The sequence below is a fragment of the Erinaceus europaeus genome, chromosome 5 (genome assembly GCF_950295315.1).
Source record: "Erinaceus europaeus chromosome 5, mEriEur2.1, whole genome shotgun sequence".
Taxonomy (NCBI): Eukaryota; Metazoa; Chordata; class Mammalia; order Eulipotyphla; family Erinaceidae; genus Erinaceus; species Erinaceus europaeus.
The window spans coordinates 34,361,395-34,379,418 of record NC_080166.1 but is presented as its reverse complement, the minus strand read 5'-3'; the positions used below and the strand labels follow the sequence as shown (position 1 = coordinate 34,379,418).

The 18,024-nt window shown below is 40.6% G+C and overlaps 1 protein-coding gene across 3 annotated transcripts in view; it reads right to left on the bottom strand.

Annotated features, from left to right (window-relative positions):
• The window catches only part of NPR3 (natriuretic peptide receptor 3), a 106,604-nt gene that overhangs the window by 9,333 nt on the left and 79,247 nt on the right, over positions 1–18,024 (bottom strand). Inside the window, exons 5-8 of one of the 3 annotated variants that reach the window (XR_009549941.1) lie at positions 15,610–15,704; positions 12,603–12,738; positions 9,321–9,408; positions 8,097–8,317 (exon numbers count right to left, since the gene is read on the bottom strand). Coding sequence is in view for 2 of the 3 variants with exons in the window: in XM_007530502.3 (XP_007530564.1) it covers positions 8,206–8,317; positions 9,321–9,408; positions 12,603–12,738; positions 15,610–15,704 (431 nt within the window). In the remaining variant the exon portion in view is untranslated. Of the gene's footprint in view, positions 1–6,728; positions 8,318–9,320; positions 9,409–12,602; positions 12,739–15,609; positions 15,705–18,024 lie in introns of those variants that run through there. The other 2 variants (XM_007530502.3, XM_007530503.3) reach the window with 2 other exon arrangements.

Genomic DNA, 18,024 nt, shown 5'->3' with positions numbered 1-18,024 from the left:
TCACTTAACATAATTCCTTCTAGCTCCATCCAAGACAGGTTAGAGAAGGTGAGTTCATTGTTCTTAGTGCTACATAGTATTCCATTGTGTATATATACCACAGCTTTCTCAGCCATTCATCTGTTCTTGGGCACCTGGTTTCCTTCCGGCTTCTATTTATTATGAATTGTGCTACTGTGAACATACATGTATCTTTTTGGTTGGATATTATGGAGTCCTTAGGACATACCCCTAGGAGAGAAATTACTGGATCATATAGGAGGTCTATTTCTAGTCTTTATTTATTTATTCCCTTTTGTTGCCCTTGTTGTTTTATTGTTGTAGTTATTAATGTTGTTATTGATGTCATTGCTGTTGGATAGGACAGAGAGAAATGGAGAGAGGAGGGGAAGACAGAGAGGGGGAGAGAAAGATAGACACCTGCAGACCCGCTTCACTGCTTGTGAAGTGACTCCCCTGCAGGTGGCGCGCCAGGGGCTTGAACCAGGATCCTTATGCTGGTCCTTGCACTTTGCGCCACATGCACTTAACCCGCTGCGCTACCACCTGACTCTCCTATTTTTAGTCTTGTGAGGGTTCTCCATACTGCTCTCCACAGAGGTTGGACCAATTTAATTGAGGTTTTAAGGGTAGAGGTAGGGAGGGCCCTTAACATTTTTTAGTGATTTAGTAATGATTAACAAGATTGTAACATAACAGGGGTATAATTCCACAAAGCTGCCACCACCAGAGTTCTGTGTTCCATCCCCTCCACTGGAAGCTTTCCTACTCTTTATCCCTCTGAGAGTACGGGCCAAAATTCTTTCTGGGTTGCAGAAAGTGGAAGAGCTGACTTCTGTAATTCCTTCTTTGTTGAGCATGGTCGATCCATACCCCAGCCTCTTTCTATCTTTCTCTAGTGGAGTAGGGCTCTGAAGAGGTGAGTTTCAAAGACAGATTGGTGAGGTTTTCTGCCCAGGGAAGTCAGGATGGTGTCATGGTAGCATCCGCAACTTGGTGGCTAAAAAATGATAAGATATATAAAGATATAAAATATAAATAGTTTAATAAATAGAAACCTAAAGGTAAGAATAGAGCAGATGGAACTAAGTGTTTTTGTACTGGAAGAAGCTAAAAAGTCTATTTTAGGTATATTCCAAGGGTCCTATGACTTTCCTTGCCTGAGCCTAATAGCTAACATTCAGGTGAGCTGAAAGTATTGTTTGAGCAGATGGCTGGTTTCAGAGCTGAGAACAGAACTATAAAGGTGGTTTAGAGCAGATAGTAGCTCCCAAATATGAGGAAAGTATATAAATACCATTAACTGTAAACCCCATTGTTCTGACTTAGGGCCCATAACTATTCATATTTAGCACAGGAGCCTGTGTAATCTCTGAGTCCCTATCAGTCTGAGCTTGCAGTCCATGGTCACAGAATCATTCTAGGCTGCACTCATTTCAGGGTCAGTTCTCCTTGAGTGGCAGAGTAGGGTGACCCAGTCTTTCTTTGGAGGGTAAGGCATTCCTTACCATTGCTGCTCTACAGTGAGGGCAAGGTTCTGGGGAGGCCCACAAAAGGACTTATGCTGATGCTCCTGATTGAAGTGATAAGTGATGGTGCAGAGAGGGATCTATTAGGGGTCTAGGAGTAGGGCCCTTTTGTGATGAGATGCCAGAGAATCCTCTCTCCCCATTCAATTCCTCTTTCCTCCTCTCCATCTCACACACACATACTTGCCAGGCTCTAGAACTGTAAGAAATGTATTTCTGTTGTTACCCCACCTCCACCTCCCTGCACCCTAACATTTGATGGTATTTTCCCTCAACAGCCTGAATAGACTAAGATACATTAGAGGTTTCTTGTCCCCAGCCTTCATTCCTACCTGGCCTCTCCCACTTCCAAATCCTGCTGCAGAATCTTCTCAAACATGGACACACAGAGTGAGTGGCATTTGTGCTACTGTCAGGGGAGCTCACTGGGAGTGGCAGCCACAGCAGAATCAAGAAAGCATTGCTCCAAACATAAGAATTACTACATGCTTGTTGGGCTTAAAATAAACCATGAGTAACTTCCCAGGCAGTGAAGCAGCATTTTACAACACAGAGGCAACTGGAGAAGCTTGAGGCTGGTTGAACTTCTTAGTGTGCGAGATCCTGGGATGTTTAGAGTGACAAAATGAACTTAAAGCCTCTTCTAAGTGGGCAAGGGACATAGTAGCATGAGTCAATGAGGTCGTGTCAAATGTTATGGTGTCCACACACAGTTGATCTCTTCCTTTACCTGCTAACTTATTTTTCCATTAATTCTCCTTTGTTGGATAGAAAACCTTGTGCTTTATCATGAGGAAAATTTAGATTACCTCTGTTAAGTGATCTTTTGCTTCAACTTGTCTGAGAAGAACAGACAGTCCTCTCAGAATATGGCCATGGCAGTGTTGACTGAATGACAAACAGGAAAAGGTTGTTGTGGGATGTATTTTTTTAATGAGAACACATTGTTATACTATGAGCATGTGGCATTCTTGCTTAGTTTAAACATTTACAAGAATACATGCACCTTTATATCCAAACACCAAATGAAGCAGATAATCCCAAAGATCAGTTTGCACCAGAAATAAAATATATTATACAAAACAGGGGATATATATCCACAGTCATTGATTCTCATTTTCTACACAAAACAATAAATTAAATCACATTATATGCAGATAGTTCTACTTACATTAGAATAATAAACTGTATGTAGTTGGTGGAACTCTTTCATCTTTCTACCAGTAAGTTGGTGCTATTTGGTAGTCCTGTATCTAAACAGACAGTGAATATTAAGGCCCAGAAGACAAAGGCTGCAGAATTCATCTTTCTGTGTTTACACCATGTTCTCTTGGTTTTAATTATGTGCCATGCATAGGGAACAGACAAGCTCAGATTCCCAGGATCCTGCAAAAGGTCACAAACTCACAGCACCTCCAGACTATGGGGGATACTTCATTGCTATCATGTAAGATATAACACATCGAACTTTTTCTGCTAAGGGCTCTGTATTTCAAAACCCAAATTTCCCTCTTTCTCAATTTTCTTTGCTCCACTATTATATGCTATGAGAGCTTGTTTTCTCCTAGCCAAATATAAAATAAAATGGTAGTTTGTGTTGTGATGGACACGTGTTGAACAGGCCATTCTTACTTCTCATCCATGAGTGCTTACAAGCATATAAATCAAAACAATGCAGCTTTTTTTTTTTTTTTTTGGCTAATGCTTATTTCTGCCAGTTCAAATCTCAAGGGATGACTTCACACCTGATACCTGAAAAAGCTATTATAACATAAGAGTTTTTAATTCTGAGACTCAGCTCCCATGGAGACTCTCTATTGTGTCTGAAATAGCTTCAAACACAAACAGCAACAGCATCCACTGGTTCAGAATCACTTTGCCTTTGCTATGAACTGAAATTAGTGGTTAAAGAGAAATTGAAACACACTCCAAGCCAGCACCTTTTGAAAGTCAACTTAATCCAAAGATCTAGCTGTGGGCTAACTTGCAAGAGTCTTTTGTGGTCTTCATGCAGAAAACCAAAGCCAGGCTCCTTGCAGCTAAATGCACACTGCAGGCTTGAATTACCCTCTCCAAGAGCAAGTATGGTCAAGTCAGCCTAAGTATTCTCATTGCAAGCCTGTGATAGTCTCACTGCAGGCACTATTTGGTTTTCTTTTCCTCTGAGGACTTATGGAGGTCCTACTCACAAGATGCTGACTCACCTTGAGCCATGATGGGTAGAGTGAGGAGGTGGGGGAGAGGATAGTAAAGGTGTTGACCATTGGCAATGCTACCCTCTTCTGTTTCTTTTGAAGGATCACGTTCTTAATTTTCTTAGTAAGTATGTCCTAAACTTTTTGCTGACTTTGACTATTCAGGAGGGACTAAATTGTTGGTGCTCCTGCAATTCTAAAGGTCAACTGAAAAAGAAATGCTGTCCCTTAAACATGTTCCATGTGATTTAGACAATATCATTTTCTCCACTGAAGAAGAGGTATAGTTCACTGTGAGCTTCCTCACAAAGCACTAAGCCACAGGGCTTAACTAAACAAAACATGAAAACTGTAGATTGAAGGGCATTTGAATGCATGACTAAATCTATTCATGATCTGACTTCTTTGTATCTCAAGAAACAGAGATGTGCATTTCCTACAATTTATGTGCACACTCCCTTACTAGCCACTTGTATTATCCTGTGGAGCCTCCCAAAAGACATCCACAAATAGTCCCTCTATCTTCATAAGAAGGTGGAAATGCTGCTGAAATTTACTTTCTGCATTCCTGTCCCCCTGTATGAGGTCTACACAACAGTCTTGACTTCACTCCCAACAGCTTACCTTACACTCCCCAAGTCAGCAGGAAACAGAAAGAAAGTGGTAACTGAGAGGCAGAGAAGACCCACAAGCCTTGAATAAGTTAATAATCCTAGAGTTCTATGTCTAAGGAGAAGTGACAGGACATCGCAAAGTCAAAGTTCTTGAATTTAAGGAAAAAGAGACAAGGAAATGTTCTCCTTCCATATGTTTCTTCTTTCCATCCATAAAACAAAGCTTCTGAAACATAAAGAACTATCTTAAAGCCCATCAATGAAAGTCTATGGTTCAGTAAAAGACAAATTGATGTTTTTTTTTCCAGAAATATGTAATATTTATAAGGGCTTCCTCATGGAACTGTGGTTCATTTGCAGAGAAAGATGCACTCTACACAAAAACTTCCTTCTGGATAGAAGTGATCATCTGGAAAAAGTCTGAATTCAGAAAAAAAGAAAACCTAAGAAAGTGAGAATGATGACTATAAAGCCTATACTTACTCCCCACACCAGGGGTATATACCAAAAAAAAAAAAAGTCATATACTCATTTGACCTATATCAATATCAGTTTATACCTGACCAGATGAGAAAATACTGATCCCCTTGGAAATATGAATACCTTGGATTTCAGGGAAAGAGTTTATAGAATTATTTGAGAACTAAAGTCCTATTTATTTTACTGTATGATTTGTGGCTACTGGCAGTGTATGAATGGCTTGTTGTCAAAGATGTTGCTTAGCAGTTAGGGAATTTAAATCCCAAAATATAATCTCCAGAGGTATTAATCCAGGGTAACCTTGGGTGAAATACCTACACTTTTACCAAACATCTCCAACTTAAGGTAGTCTTCAGAACTTAGCAGTTTTGGTTGCTCATATGGGAATTTCAGGAAAGAAATAAAAGACAACAGGCACAAATATGTAATCAATATTAAGAGTCTCAGACTTAATTTAGATTGCAACCACATATGAGAAATCTCATGACTTGTTCTGCCATTTTTAATACTAAATTCTTGCTTATTTTTATCATTTTATATTTTACATTTAATTTATATAATATTAAGTTTAGAACTATTCCTCTACCTAATATAAATGATATTTTGTTTTAAAATGTTAGTCAGGCAGTGGCTTACTCAGTTAAGCACATATATTACCATGTGCAAGGACCCAGGTTCAAATCCCTGCTCCCCAAGCTGGAAGGGAAGCTTCACAAGTGGTAAAGCAGGTCTGCAGGTCTTTCTCTTTATCAAATGAAAAGTAGAAAGAAAAAAAAAAAAGGGCAGGGGGAGTGGTCACCAGGCAAGTTGGATTTGTAGTGCTGACACTGAACCCCAACAAGAACTATGGTGGCTATTAAAAAAAAAAAAAAAGCTAGCAAGTTCTAAAAAAGCTCTGAAATGTTTAAATGTTTACACACAAAGATTACAACAGGGAGAATGAATTCCCCTATAAGTCCAAGGAGCCAAAAGTTAGATGTTCTTATAATCACACAAGATAATAAAAATTAATACCTCTAAGACATAGAGGAAACATCATTAAACTCTCCTTTTCACAAAAATCAAAGAAATGCAGCCTTCCAATAACCTCTTTTCACTTTGAGGAATCCTGAGTTGTTAAATGCTTTGTTTGCCTAGATTTTGCTTTCCAAACTCTATCCTCACATTATAACTTCTGGGATCTTCTTCTTCTTGCCCTCTCTCTTTTTTGTTCTCTCTCTCTCTCTCTGTCTGTCTCTGTCTCTCACCCCCCTTTTCCCTGCCAGCCAACCTGGAAAATCAACCTCTCTCTCTCCCTCTCTCTCTCTCTTTCTCTCTTCTTTTCCCTTCCAGCCAACCTGGAAAACTACAGCATAATTGCTTTAATTGATGTTAGTTACTTTCTTCACGCTATCTGTCTGCCTGCCTCCAATTTTAAGCCACAGAAGGAAAATATGCCTTACACAGAAACAATGAGTTCACCTTCACTAGCTGAAATAGGCATGACAAGGCTGATGCCCTCAGTGAAGCAATCTCAGGCTTGTAGAATGCCCACTCACCTACCTGTGTGAATTCTAACCTCCCTCACCACTGAGGAGGCACTTTCCAACCCCTCCCCCACTATTTTTCCTCTGTCCATGTGGATTTTAAAGGCATTTACATGCTATTAAATACTTAGAAAACTACTTTCCAGATGATCAAAATTTTACTGATGAGAGATCCAAGTGACATAATTGGGTTGCATTGGATCGACCTTCTCGTGGTGCATCCCGTGAGTACCCATTCATTGGGGAAACTGACGATCCTTCCTAGCCGACTGAATCTACATGGATCCCAGTCACTTTCAAAGCCAGCAACAAGCAGCTCCTGACAGCTTTGCTGTTGACTGGCTACGGAAGAAGGGCAAACGCTAGAAGAAGAAGAAGAAGTGACATAATTGCAGAACAGCACAATCATCTGGCAACATTCCATTCTTCCTTTACTACTTACTCCAAATTGTAAGTGAAGGTAGGACCTGAGTTGAAACCTATGTGAAGAGAACTGACAATAACACAGATAATCAATGAACACTCAACTTTTGACAAATTCCTTACATCCACACGCAGCCCATGACACTGGGTTTTAAATGGATGTATACAAAGATTTGTGGATCAACTGAAAAAGGCTATAGCAGTTATTTAGACCCCCCCCCCAACACACACACACACACATTTTTAAGCCACAGTCATCAATGAACTTTGGTAAAATATCATGTATGCATTTTTAAATGTATTGCCTGTATTTGTCAAATGGTAATCCCTGTTAAGTTCTTGATGAAAAAGGACTGCACCCTTTCATGACATCCTATCTTCTAATAAATTACACCCTTGATTTTAAAAAATCACCATCTGTCCAGAATTGGAAGAGGTTTATCCCAAAACTAATTTACATTTAAGACATGTAAACTGGTGTACTACTGTAGAGTTAATAATCCAAATACATTTCTAGATCAGTAATTAAAAGGAAATAGCTCAGTGGTAGATTTCTATGATTAAAGCAGCAGTGAACATTTCTTTCTGAAGTGGAAAGGGGGAGAAAAAAAGAAAGGTCAGGGTTAGTTTTGTTGTACACTTTACCCAAACTTTTAAAATAGAAGTGGAATTTAATCTTCAAAATGAAAAAATAGACACATTTTCTAATAGCAAATTATAAGACTAAAATACTTAAAATGTTAGTGTGAAACAGGGCATTTTTTACATTAAAATAATGAAATATTTTAAATTCACTTTTCCCATGTAAATCTTCTCAGCTCATGAAGAGTTACAGCTTCCCAGAGAAGCTTTGAAGAGACACTGCAGAACCCAAGAAGAAAACCCTTCTTGAGACAAGAAGTCAGAACCATACATATCCCAATAGCATAGTTCTCAACCTCAATCTCACCCTAGAAAGAGGAACACTGTCTCTCCAACCATGAGATTTTTTCATTACATTTTCCTACTCCTAAGTGTTAAATTCTTTCCAGGAAAATGCTACATGTCAAAAACTGTTTTATTCTAACAATAAGACATTTCATTTAAGAAAACCACATTGAATTATAGCCGTGTGTGATATCCCCTCCCCAAAGTCATCAAAACATGGAGACACAGGGTTTTCAGAAGGTAAATCAAGTCAGACGCCCTTGAAACAGCATGAACATCTTATCGAAGTGATGCTACATTCCTATATTTGTCATGAGATGAAAGGCTGGGAGGCATATGGTGACTATGAATGGTTCCTGAGCTTCTAAAGAAATTTAAAATGAAAACGACTGAACTGCTTACACTTCAAGAGCATCCCTTGTGTTCCACTGATTTCTTTCATCCCATTTGTTCCTAGGTGTTAAATTCTTTCAGGCTGAAAGAATCTCAGACTGAAAGAAAAGGCTTCCTTTTAAGCCACGGAAAAATGGGATCTGATGGAATCTTCCCGTAATTCCCGATGCTTTCCAACATTACTTTCTTCTTGCTGGTTTCGCCTCTCAATGGTTATTCTGTATTTCTTCCTGGGTAAAAAGAAAGTAGTAAGAAAGAATGCAGTAAGAAATCTCACTTAGCTACAAAATACTATGGTTTCTCTTACAAAGCATGACCTTAAGGAACATCTGGGCTTGGGTTGATAAATGAGAAATGACAGAACACGAAACCCTTGATCAGAGATTAAAGTAGTGTGCCCCCAAGCCATTATGCTCTTATTCAAGGAGGAAAATTGGCCTGCTTTCTGAAATGCCACAGAACAAGTCTTCCCCTTTATCCCTGGGTGCCTTGTGGGTTGTCTTGTCTATTCGGCCACAGCTCTCCCCAACTCCCAGGAGATGCCCAGATAAAGATCAGCTGAAGTGACCAAAGGAACAGGAATACAATTGTCCCCATAAACAGTTACATACATTGAGTTACATTTTCATGCAGAACTGAAGAAATCTTGGTCAAATGCTTTCAGAATGATCCAAAAACCAGGCACCAAAGGATACAAACGAATTGATTGCTTGCAGGGTGCTGAACTCTCAGTCTCGTAAACAATATTAAAATTTTGCAACCACAGTCACAACTGAATCTATAGGTTCTCTAAACACTGAGCACAGTGTGACCAGAGAGGCGAGGCTGCTCAGAGCTATCTCTTCCTCTTCATTAGATAAATCCAGGCACCTGTTTCTAAATCACAGAGAGTCTGAGAATGAGCAAGATGATCTCTCCCTTTATTTCAATCCCCTCTCCACTTCTGGATTTGGCCAGTGTTAGGAATTCAGACCAGAATATGTGTGAGTAAAGCACAGATGTAAGTACACACTGTGCAAGCTGGGGTGGGAGCTCTGCAAAAGAAAGCCCTGGCCAAGCACACTAACCTACTGTCCACCAAGCCAGAAGTTCAACATCAGCTGAGTTCTCTGAATTTCCATGTTTTGGGGGTAAGAATAAGATTTGCACCAGTCATAAGGAAGGTTGTGCAAACACAAGTGTCAAAGGCAGTCCAGAAGAGAGACTTCTAAAGCTTTATAGAGTAGTTCTTACCTGAAGAAGTAGAAGGCCATGAGCAAGCCAGCTCCTAATAAAGCCCCCACGACAATACCCGTTACTGCCGATTCTTCTAGGCCACCTGCTTGAAAAGGAAACAGATAATCAGGCATCATGTAAAGAATGAGTTAGATGCACCTCGTTCATTGGCAGGTGTTTCTCTGGTTCCTACCTAAGGCATATTTTCTTCTCTTTTAAAGAAGGGTAGTTTTGGTAGAGCCATGAGATAGCTCACCTAGAAGGGTGCCTGTGCATGACCCTGGTTAGAGCCCCCAGTACACTAAATGGGAGCACTACTAAAGGAAGCTTGGGTTTTGTGATGTCTCTTCATCTCTGTCTGTCCATCTCCATTTTTTTTTTTGGGGGGGGGAAGTTGGCTGAAAAACTCAGCAGTGACATGAAAAAAAGTTTTTAAATAAAAAAGAAAGATTTTCTTGGAGAATCTTCATTTGTCCTTCCCTCCTCCCCAAATGGAAAACTTAAGAAGCATTTTAAAAGGTACCAGGTAAACTATGGCGCTGAAAGTGAGTAGACTGGCAATAAAGATTCGAGGGCTTGAGGAAACCGGGAAGCAAATTCTCTCTTTTGAGTTTACAGTCAGAAACAACATCTGGATGAACCATGGGGTTGACCCAACACTTATTTTCACAGATGGATGGCGACACTTCAAAGTGCTGACAGGTTTGGTCCACACTTCATTGGGTTGACGCTCTGTTTTTAGATGTTCTCTCACCAAAGCCAGAATTTCATGTCCAGATGTCCCAAATAGCTTTGTGAAAATTTGAATTAATTACTTTGAGGCTATCAAGATCAGTAGTGTCCCAGATATTATATAAAAATGATAGCTAGCTTGTGTATAGCTTAATGAATAGCCTGTAGTGTATTATCTCATATAACCTTCTCAAGAACTCTCATTTAATCCTCAAAACCAGGGAACACTTTCTTCAGCTTTACATCTGGGAAAACAGAGGCTTAAAGAGATGATGAAGGCCAGGTAGTAGAACACCCAACTAAGTTAGGTAGTAGAACATTACAGTGCACAAGGACCCAGGTTCAAATCCCCAAACCACACCCACAGAAGGAAAGCTTCGCTAGCAGTGAAGCAGGTCTTCAGGTGTCTATATTTCTCCCCCTACCCCATGTCTCCCCCATCCTTCTCAATTTCTCTCTGTCTTATCAAATAAAACAGAAAAAAGAAAAGAAAAATTAAAAAAAAAAGAGCCACTGAGAGCAGTGGATTTGTAATGCCAGCAACGAGGCCCAGTGATAACCCTGATGACAATGATATAAATAATTAAACAAGAGATGATGACCAATTAGACTACCTGGTTGAGGGCATGGTTTACCATGAGTAAGACATTGGATTCAAGACCCAACATTACATAGGAACACCATGGACAACACCAGGGGGATGTTACATGGATGATGAAACAGTTCTGTGGCTTCTTTTCTCCCTCTCCTCTTTTCTGTCTAAAATAAAGAGTCAGAGGATTCCCTGGGAGGTCTCTCAGCATGGTTACTATAAAGGTATAAGACCCCCACAGTGCAATAAATAAAAAAATAAAATAAAATAGCCAAAGAGATGATAGGACATTCCTAAAGGCACAAAACAAATACTAATAATGTGTGGGGCTTCAAATCCACACTCAATAACACTAGAGACCATGCTTTTAACACATGCCTGCTTTATTTCTTTCCATAATAACTACCTGTACATAAAAACCTCACAATTTGAAAGCTGGTCCCAAAACATAGCAAGTATACATATATTGGCCTATAGAGACCAACTGGCCAGAAAGATTGATACTCACTTTGTTCTCCTTAGCTAGTTTATATGCTAGTTTATAGTCTCTCTCTAAAGCAACAATCTCCAATGCTTCCATCTGTAAATCACATAAAAGACTGCCCACTTGATTCTATATTTACAACAAGTCTGCTCATACATAATAGATTGTTTAACTCTTGCCAATTTATAAATGTTTTGAGTGTTTAAGAGACATGGCCTGTTTGGTTCTGAGGAATAGATAAGTGATTATAGACTTTGATAAGAATGAAATACTCTACAAGGAATGAATACTGAGAGACATTTGTTTTTTTTTTTTAATTATCTTTAAATAAAGACAATTAAATTTATTTATTGGATAGAAATTAAGAGGGGAGAGCAAGATAGAAAGGGATAGAGACACCTGTAGACCTGCTTCACCACTTGTGAAGCTTTCTTCCTACAGGTGAGGACGGGGGGCTTGAACCCAGATACTTGCATGCTGCAACATGTGTGCTCAACCAGGTGCGCCACCACCAGCCCCTTAAGGTCAAGTTTTATGGAGTCCAGGGGATTTTTCCCTCTGACTTTAAAGAAAGAGCTGAGTCTTTCCTTCCTGCTTTGTTAGTCATGGACAGAATCTTTAGCTATGTCACTAATAGGAACATGAGGGTACTTGGGGGAATTTTTTAAAAAAATTTATTTATAAAAAAAGGAAACACTAGGGAGTCGGGCTGTAGCGCAGCGGGTTAAGCGCCGGTGGCACTAAGCACAAGGACCCGCATAAGGATCCTGGTTCAAGCCCTGGCTCCCCACCTGCAGGGGAGTCACTTCACAGGTGGTGAAGCAGGTCTGCAGGTGTCTATCTTTCTCTCCCTCTCTCTGTCTTCCCCCTCCCCTCTCCATTTCTCTCTGTCCTATCCAACAACAATGACAACAATAATAACTACAACAATAAAACAACAAGGGCAACAAAAGGGAATAAATAAATTAATATAAAAAAAAAAAAAGGAAACACTAACAAAACCATAGGATAAGAGGGGTATAACTCCACACAATTCCCACCACCAGAACTCCATATCCCAAACTCCATATCCCATTCCCTCCCCTGCTAGCTTTCCTATTCTTTAACCCTCTGAAAGTATGGACCCAGGGTCATTATGGGGTGCAGAAGGTAGAAGGTCTGGCTTCTGTAATTGCTTCCCTACTGAACATGGGCATTGGCAGGTCGATCCATACTCCCAGCCTGTCTGAGAGACATATGTTATCTGACTCTGCTTTTCCCCTACAAGTGGAAACCTCAGGTGCTACAGAACTATACAATAGTAAGAAATGTGCAAACCAAGAGTCCCCTATTATTTGGATAAAGAAGGAAAATCTAGAAGAATCTAGTGAAGGTCAGATGCCAGTTTGCAAATTGTTTCCATGGATTTTGCCACATTAGAAAAAGGTTGGGGGGTTGTGTGATGGTGCACCTGGTTGAGCACACATGTTACAAATTAAGCCTCTAGACTTACATGATTTGCAAGGAGAGCTGTTTGTGTGCTCCACAATTCTGGTCTCATCAATTCTCAGTTTTAATGGTCCCCAAGGATATTTGATATTTGGCCTCATTTTAAAATGACCTTCCTTTCCAAAGTAATCACCAATAACCTATGTAAAATGGAAAAACACATGTTACATATATGTACCCACAAACTGAAAGGTAAAAGTTATCTGTGTCCATAAGGAGAGGGCATCTCTAGGCTCTCCTTTCATTCATACTGAATCCAGTGGTGTGTTTCTGAGTCAAGGTTGGGGGTGACTGTTGGTGCTTTCAAACGGAGCAATATCTGGGCCAGCAAAACAGCTCAGCTGGCCAGTGTGCCACACAGGTGGCTACACAGGTGACTCAGAGGCAACCTTTGTGCTGTGTTGTCTTTCCTTGTCTTCTGGTTACTGTCTCTCTTTTTCTGTATAAAAAAAAAAGCTGACCCAGAATGATGAATCCCCAGCAATAACCAAAAAAGTGAAAAAGTAACCATAACTTAAGGAGAAGCATGGCTCTCCAGGACGAGGAGAGGGATGTGGGGCCATGTGATGGCGCACCTGGTTGAATGCACATGTTACAATGCACAAGGGTCCAGGTTCAAGCCTCCGGTCCCCACCTGCAGGGGGAAAGGTTCAAAAGTGGTGAAACAGTGCTGCTGGTGTCTCTCTTCTTCTCTATCACCTCCTTCCCTCTCAATTTCTGGCTGTCTCTATCCAATAAATAAAGATATATTTTTTAAAAAGCCTGCATGGCAAGAAAAAATTCTTTTAAAAAAAGAAGAAGAAGAAGAAGAAGAAGAAGAAGAAGGAGGAGGAGGAGGAGGAGGAGGAGGAGGAGGAGGAGGAGAAGAAGAAGAAGAAGAAGAGGGTTATACAGAAGCAGAAGGAGGTGGGCAGTACTAAAGGCAGAGGTGCATCTGTGCTGAAAGCTGGGTCTTGCTAGCAGAGGCCCCAAGTTTTCTGTAGTTACCACCACCTATTCCCCTTAGAAAACAACAGTCTCAGAATTCAGATTCTCCAGCTGACAGGAGTGCACACTGTCAGCCATTTTTGTATAGCAGGGATTTTCCAGGACATGCCAGGTACACAGCTTCAAACCATGCAGTGGCTCCAGAAAGCATTAAAGAGAACTTTCAGAAACTTCCTGTTTCCCTCACTTCTGACTAGAAGATGATTCCCCATCTGACTTCAGCAGTTATTCTTCCCTCTCTGATAAATTTACCCTATTTATTAGCCCCCACCCCCCATTTTTAATACTGGGCCCTTTTCCCATTGGTCACTGTATTCCCTGGAAAGTTCTTTCATGACGCTGTTTTAATTTAACCTCTCATTTTCTGGCCAAGACTACTGTCCATCCACCTACCTAAGGCCTGATATAGAAACACTTTCCCACTCAGATTCCCTGGGTCTCTTTCTCTTTTGTCTGGACAACAGCACAATGCTCCTGGGTGGCCGGTGACATTTTTATCCCTCTCTGTCTCCAAGGAGGCCCAAGAGGGTCGCACAGATGAGTTCATGTCATAATAAAATGACAGTCTAGATATTCACCATATCAACATCACTATTTTGTAGGATACATTCTGTCCTATGCTCACAACAGTCACGTGCGATCAGCAAGAAAGACATTCCAATCTCTATGTTATATTCAAGGAAACTGAGGCAGAAAGCTTGGGCCTTAGTATATGTCAGAAATTTAGCTTGTGGGAGTCGGGTTAGTGCAGGTTAAGTGCAGCAGGTTAAGTGCAGGTGGAGCAAATCCCAAGGACTGGCGTAAGTATCCCGGTTCAAGTCCCTGACTCCCCACCTGCAGGGGAGTCGCTTCACAAGCGGTGAAGCAGATCTGCAGGTGTCTATCTTTCTCTCCCCATCTCTGTCTTCCCCTCCTCTCTCCATTTCTCTCTGTCCTATCCAACAACAACGCAACAATAACAACAACAATAAAACAAGGGCAACAAAAGGGAGTAAGTAAATAAATATAAAAATACATTTTAAAAAATTTAGCTTGTGTCCAAGGTACTCTTTTCTTTGTGATAAGTTCCTGAAATGACTCTTTTGTCTCATTTCATTTTTTGCCACCAGAGTTATCACTGGGGCTTGGTGCCTGCAGAAACACTCTACCATTCCTGGCAGCTATTTCTTTTTTAATTTTTTTATTTTGATAAATGGTGAGAGACAGGGAGGGAGGGATAAGTACAGAGAATAAACAGAGGAGAGGCACCTGCAGCACTGCTCTACCACTTGTGAAACTTCCCCCCACAGGTGGGGGTTGGGGCTGGAACTCTGGTCCTTGGACATAGTGACATGTACATGTATCTGGGTAAGCCACTATCTAATCTTCATCATTTGAAATATTAACTTGTGTCCAGTTATAACCCTCCTCTCTTCCAGTAACAAAAAGATTCTAAATTTTAAAGGAAGAGAGAAATACACAGGTTCACTTTGCATCTTAGAACCAATTTGTGGCCACCTGAAAGGGATTCCCACAACTGGGGAAGTGGTTCAACCAGTAAAGCACAAGATTTTCACACCTGAGGTTCTTGGTTCCATCCCTTGCACCAATTCTTTCTCCTCTCTCCCTCAATGAATCTCTATCACACATGTAATAATTAAAATAAGTCTTGAGGAAAAAAAAGATGATGATGAAGAATGAAAGAGAGAAAAAAGAGAGGAAGAAAGAATGAAAGAAAGAAAGAGAGAAAGAAACAAAGAAAGAAACAAAGAAAGAAAGAAGAAAGAAAGAAAGAAAGAAAGAAAGAAAGAAAGAAAGAAAGAAAGAAAGAAAGAAAATCAACATTTCCTCACTTAGGATACACTGGAATCACTTCCTAAAGTCTTCCCTGATGCCCCAGCCGGAAGTGAGCCCTCTCCACTTGGAAGCACCCAGGTTTTCATTCTGAGGATACTTTAGGGATGGTTTTTTGGACACCAGGACAAACACCCTTGGAATCCCAACCAGCAGAAGGCATAACCAGGGAATAAGTCATATTTACTCACCTCCTGAGTGCCCGCTTCTAAGTCTGTCATGGCGATCACTGAGAAATCCCCATACCGGTCTCCATTGGCATCTATGGACACCTGCCCAGCAATCCCTACAAAGGTGACAAGAAGAACTCCAAGTTAGTCACTAGCAATCCCTCTATCGGCCAACAAAATCATGAAAGTGAATCGACAGGGTTTTTTTAAAACAAACTCATGCCACAGGGAATCTCATCAACCTTGGAGCATTTTTGTTGGCATTTGGAAAAACATTGTAATTTCATCTGTGTCTGTATTCCTAAATTCTTAACATTTCTCCATTTAAAATGAAAATCAAAAGAAATAAATGACCTTCTCTGGGGAATATGCGTAAAAGGAAAAGCAATGGATTAAGGCTAACCCTGAAAGCAGCATGCTTATCCCAAAGGTGTATGATAATCTGCAAAAGAAAAAGAGAAAATGCAGGTAGGAAGAGGTTACGTGGTCCATTCTTTAGCTTGTCTTTAGTTCACCTTATATCAAGACAAATGTTATAAAAGAAATTTTGAGCCATCAGATAGCGCATGTGCCTTTTCATACACCCAACCAGAGTTCGAACCCCAGCACCAACTGAGAGGTACAGAATCTAGTGTTGTGTGGTGTGTGTGTGTGTGTGTGTGTGTGTGTGTGTGTGTGTGTGTGTGTGTTGTGTGTGTGTGTTTCTGTCTCTCTGACTGAATGAAAAAGTAGCTTGGAGCAATAAAATCACAAGTGCATGCATGAGGCCCTAGCTCTGCAAAGAAAAATAAAACAAAGCAATAATTATAACAACAACAATAATAAATAAAGCTCATCCCAAGCCCAAGACTTAGTATTGTATAATATTGTGAGCTTTAATGATGCACCAAATAGAGGCCTGTTTCACAGGTCATGTAAGCTAAGGGACAAAGAAAAATAAGTGCTGGTCCCTCAATTCATTCATCCATGGCTTATCCAAACACTTTCTGGGTAGTTGCCAGATACTGGCCTTAAGGCTGCAGTTGATGCAAAGAAGAAGCAGATACCTTCTCTGTTCAAGAAAGAGGGAGCTTGGATTTAACTTGCTGGAACCAGATTTCAGGTGCTTGCATTTGAATTTCAGTATTCCCTCTACTAATTCTGTGACTCAGTCCACCAAGTATCAATCTGCAGGACTTTAAAAGAGTCAGAGCAGTAACTCCATGCCAATAGTACCTCCATCTTCTGTTGAGGAGATTCAACAACATAGAATACGGAAAGCACTTTCAATAAAGGCTTACAAGAATTTTGTTGATTAGTTCATTTCTTTTTGGTATTAGTGATTTAATAATGATTGACAAGATTGTGGGATAAGAGGGGTACAATTCCATACACTTCCTACCACCAGAGTTCCATATTCCCTTCCCTCCATTGGAAGCTTCCCTATTCTTTATCCCTCTGGGAGTATGGACCAAAGATCTTTCTGGGTTGCAGAAGGTGGGAGGTCTGGCTTCTGTAATTGCTTCTCCGCTGGACATGGGCATTGACAGGTCAATCCATACCCCCAGCCTGTTTCTATTTTTTCACTAGTGGAGTAGGACTCTGGAAAGGTATGGTTCCAGGACACATTGGTGAGGTGCTTACTTCATTTCATAATGAAAGAAAAAGAGAGGAGAAGGAGAAAGAGCCAGAGCATCATTCAGGAGTTGAACTTGGGACTCTTTTTTTATTTTTTTATTTTATTTTATTTATTTATCCCCTTTTGTTGCTCTTGTTGTTTTATTGTTGTCATCATTGTTGGATAGGACAGAGAGAAATGGAGAGAGGAGGGGGGAGACAGAGGAGGAGAGAAAGACAGACACCTGCAGACCTGCTTCACCGCTTGTGAAACAACTCCCCTGCAGGTGGGGAGCTGGGGGCTTGAACCGGGATCCTTACGCCAGTCCTTGCGCTTTGTGCCACCTGCACTTAACCCGCTGTGCTACAGCCTGACTCCCCGAACTTGGTACTCTTGATCACAGGTTAGAGGCTCTACCTCCCAAGCCATTGTTGTCTTATGCTGTTGCTGTTATTACTTTGGCTAACCCAGGATCTTGGGAGAGGACATCTGACCCTACTTGCACCACTCAGAGAAGAGGCTCAAGTATGAATACAGAATTGAGATTAAGCTAGAGACTGACAGAAGACTCAGTAAAAGAACAGGTCTTTTATAGCAATGTTAGAAAGGAAGGAAGTTGATGATTTAGACAAGTTGGCATCAAGGACAGTAACAGACCTGGAAGAAAGGCTGACTTTGTATTTATGAAGGTACAGAAGCCAAAATAAATCAAACAGCTATGACATTTCTGAAGAGATAGTCACGTATACAGATAGGAGTGGTGAGAAGTAGAACTAGCACAGGATGGGCAGAGAAATGAGGACCCTGAATGCATGGTTGGGCAATGGTGGCTTAAAACA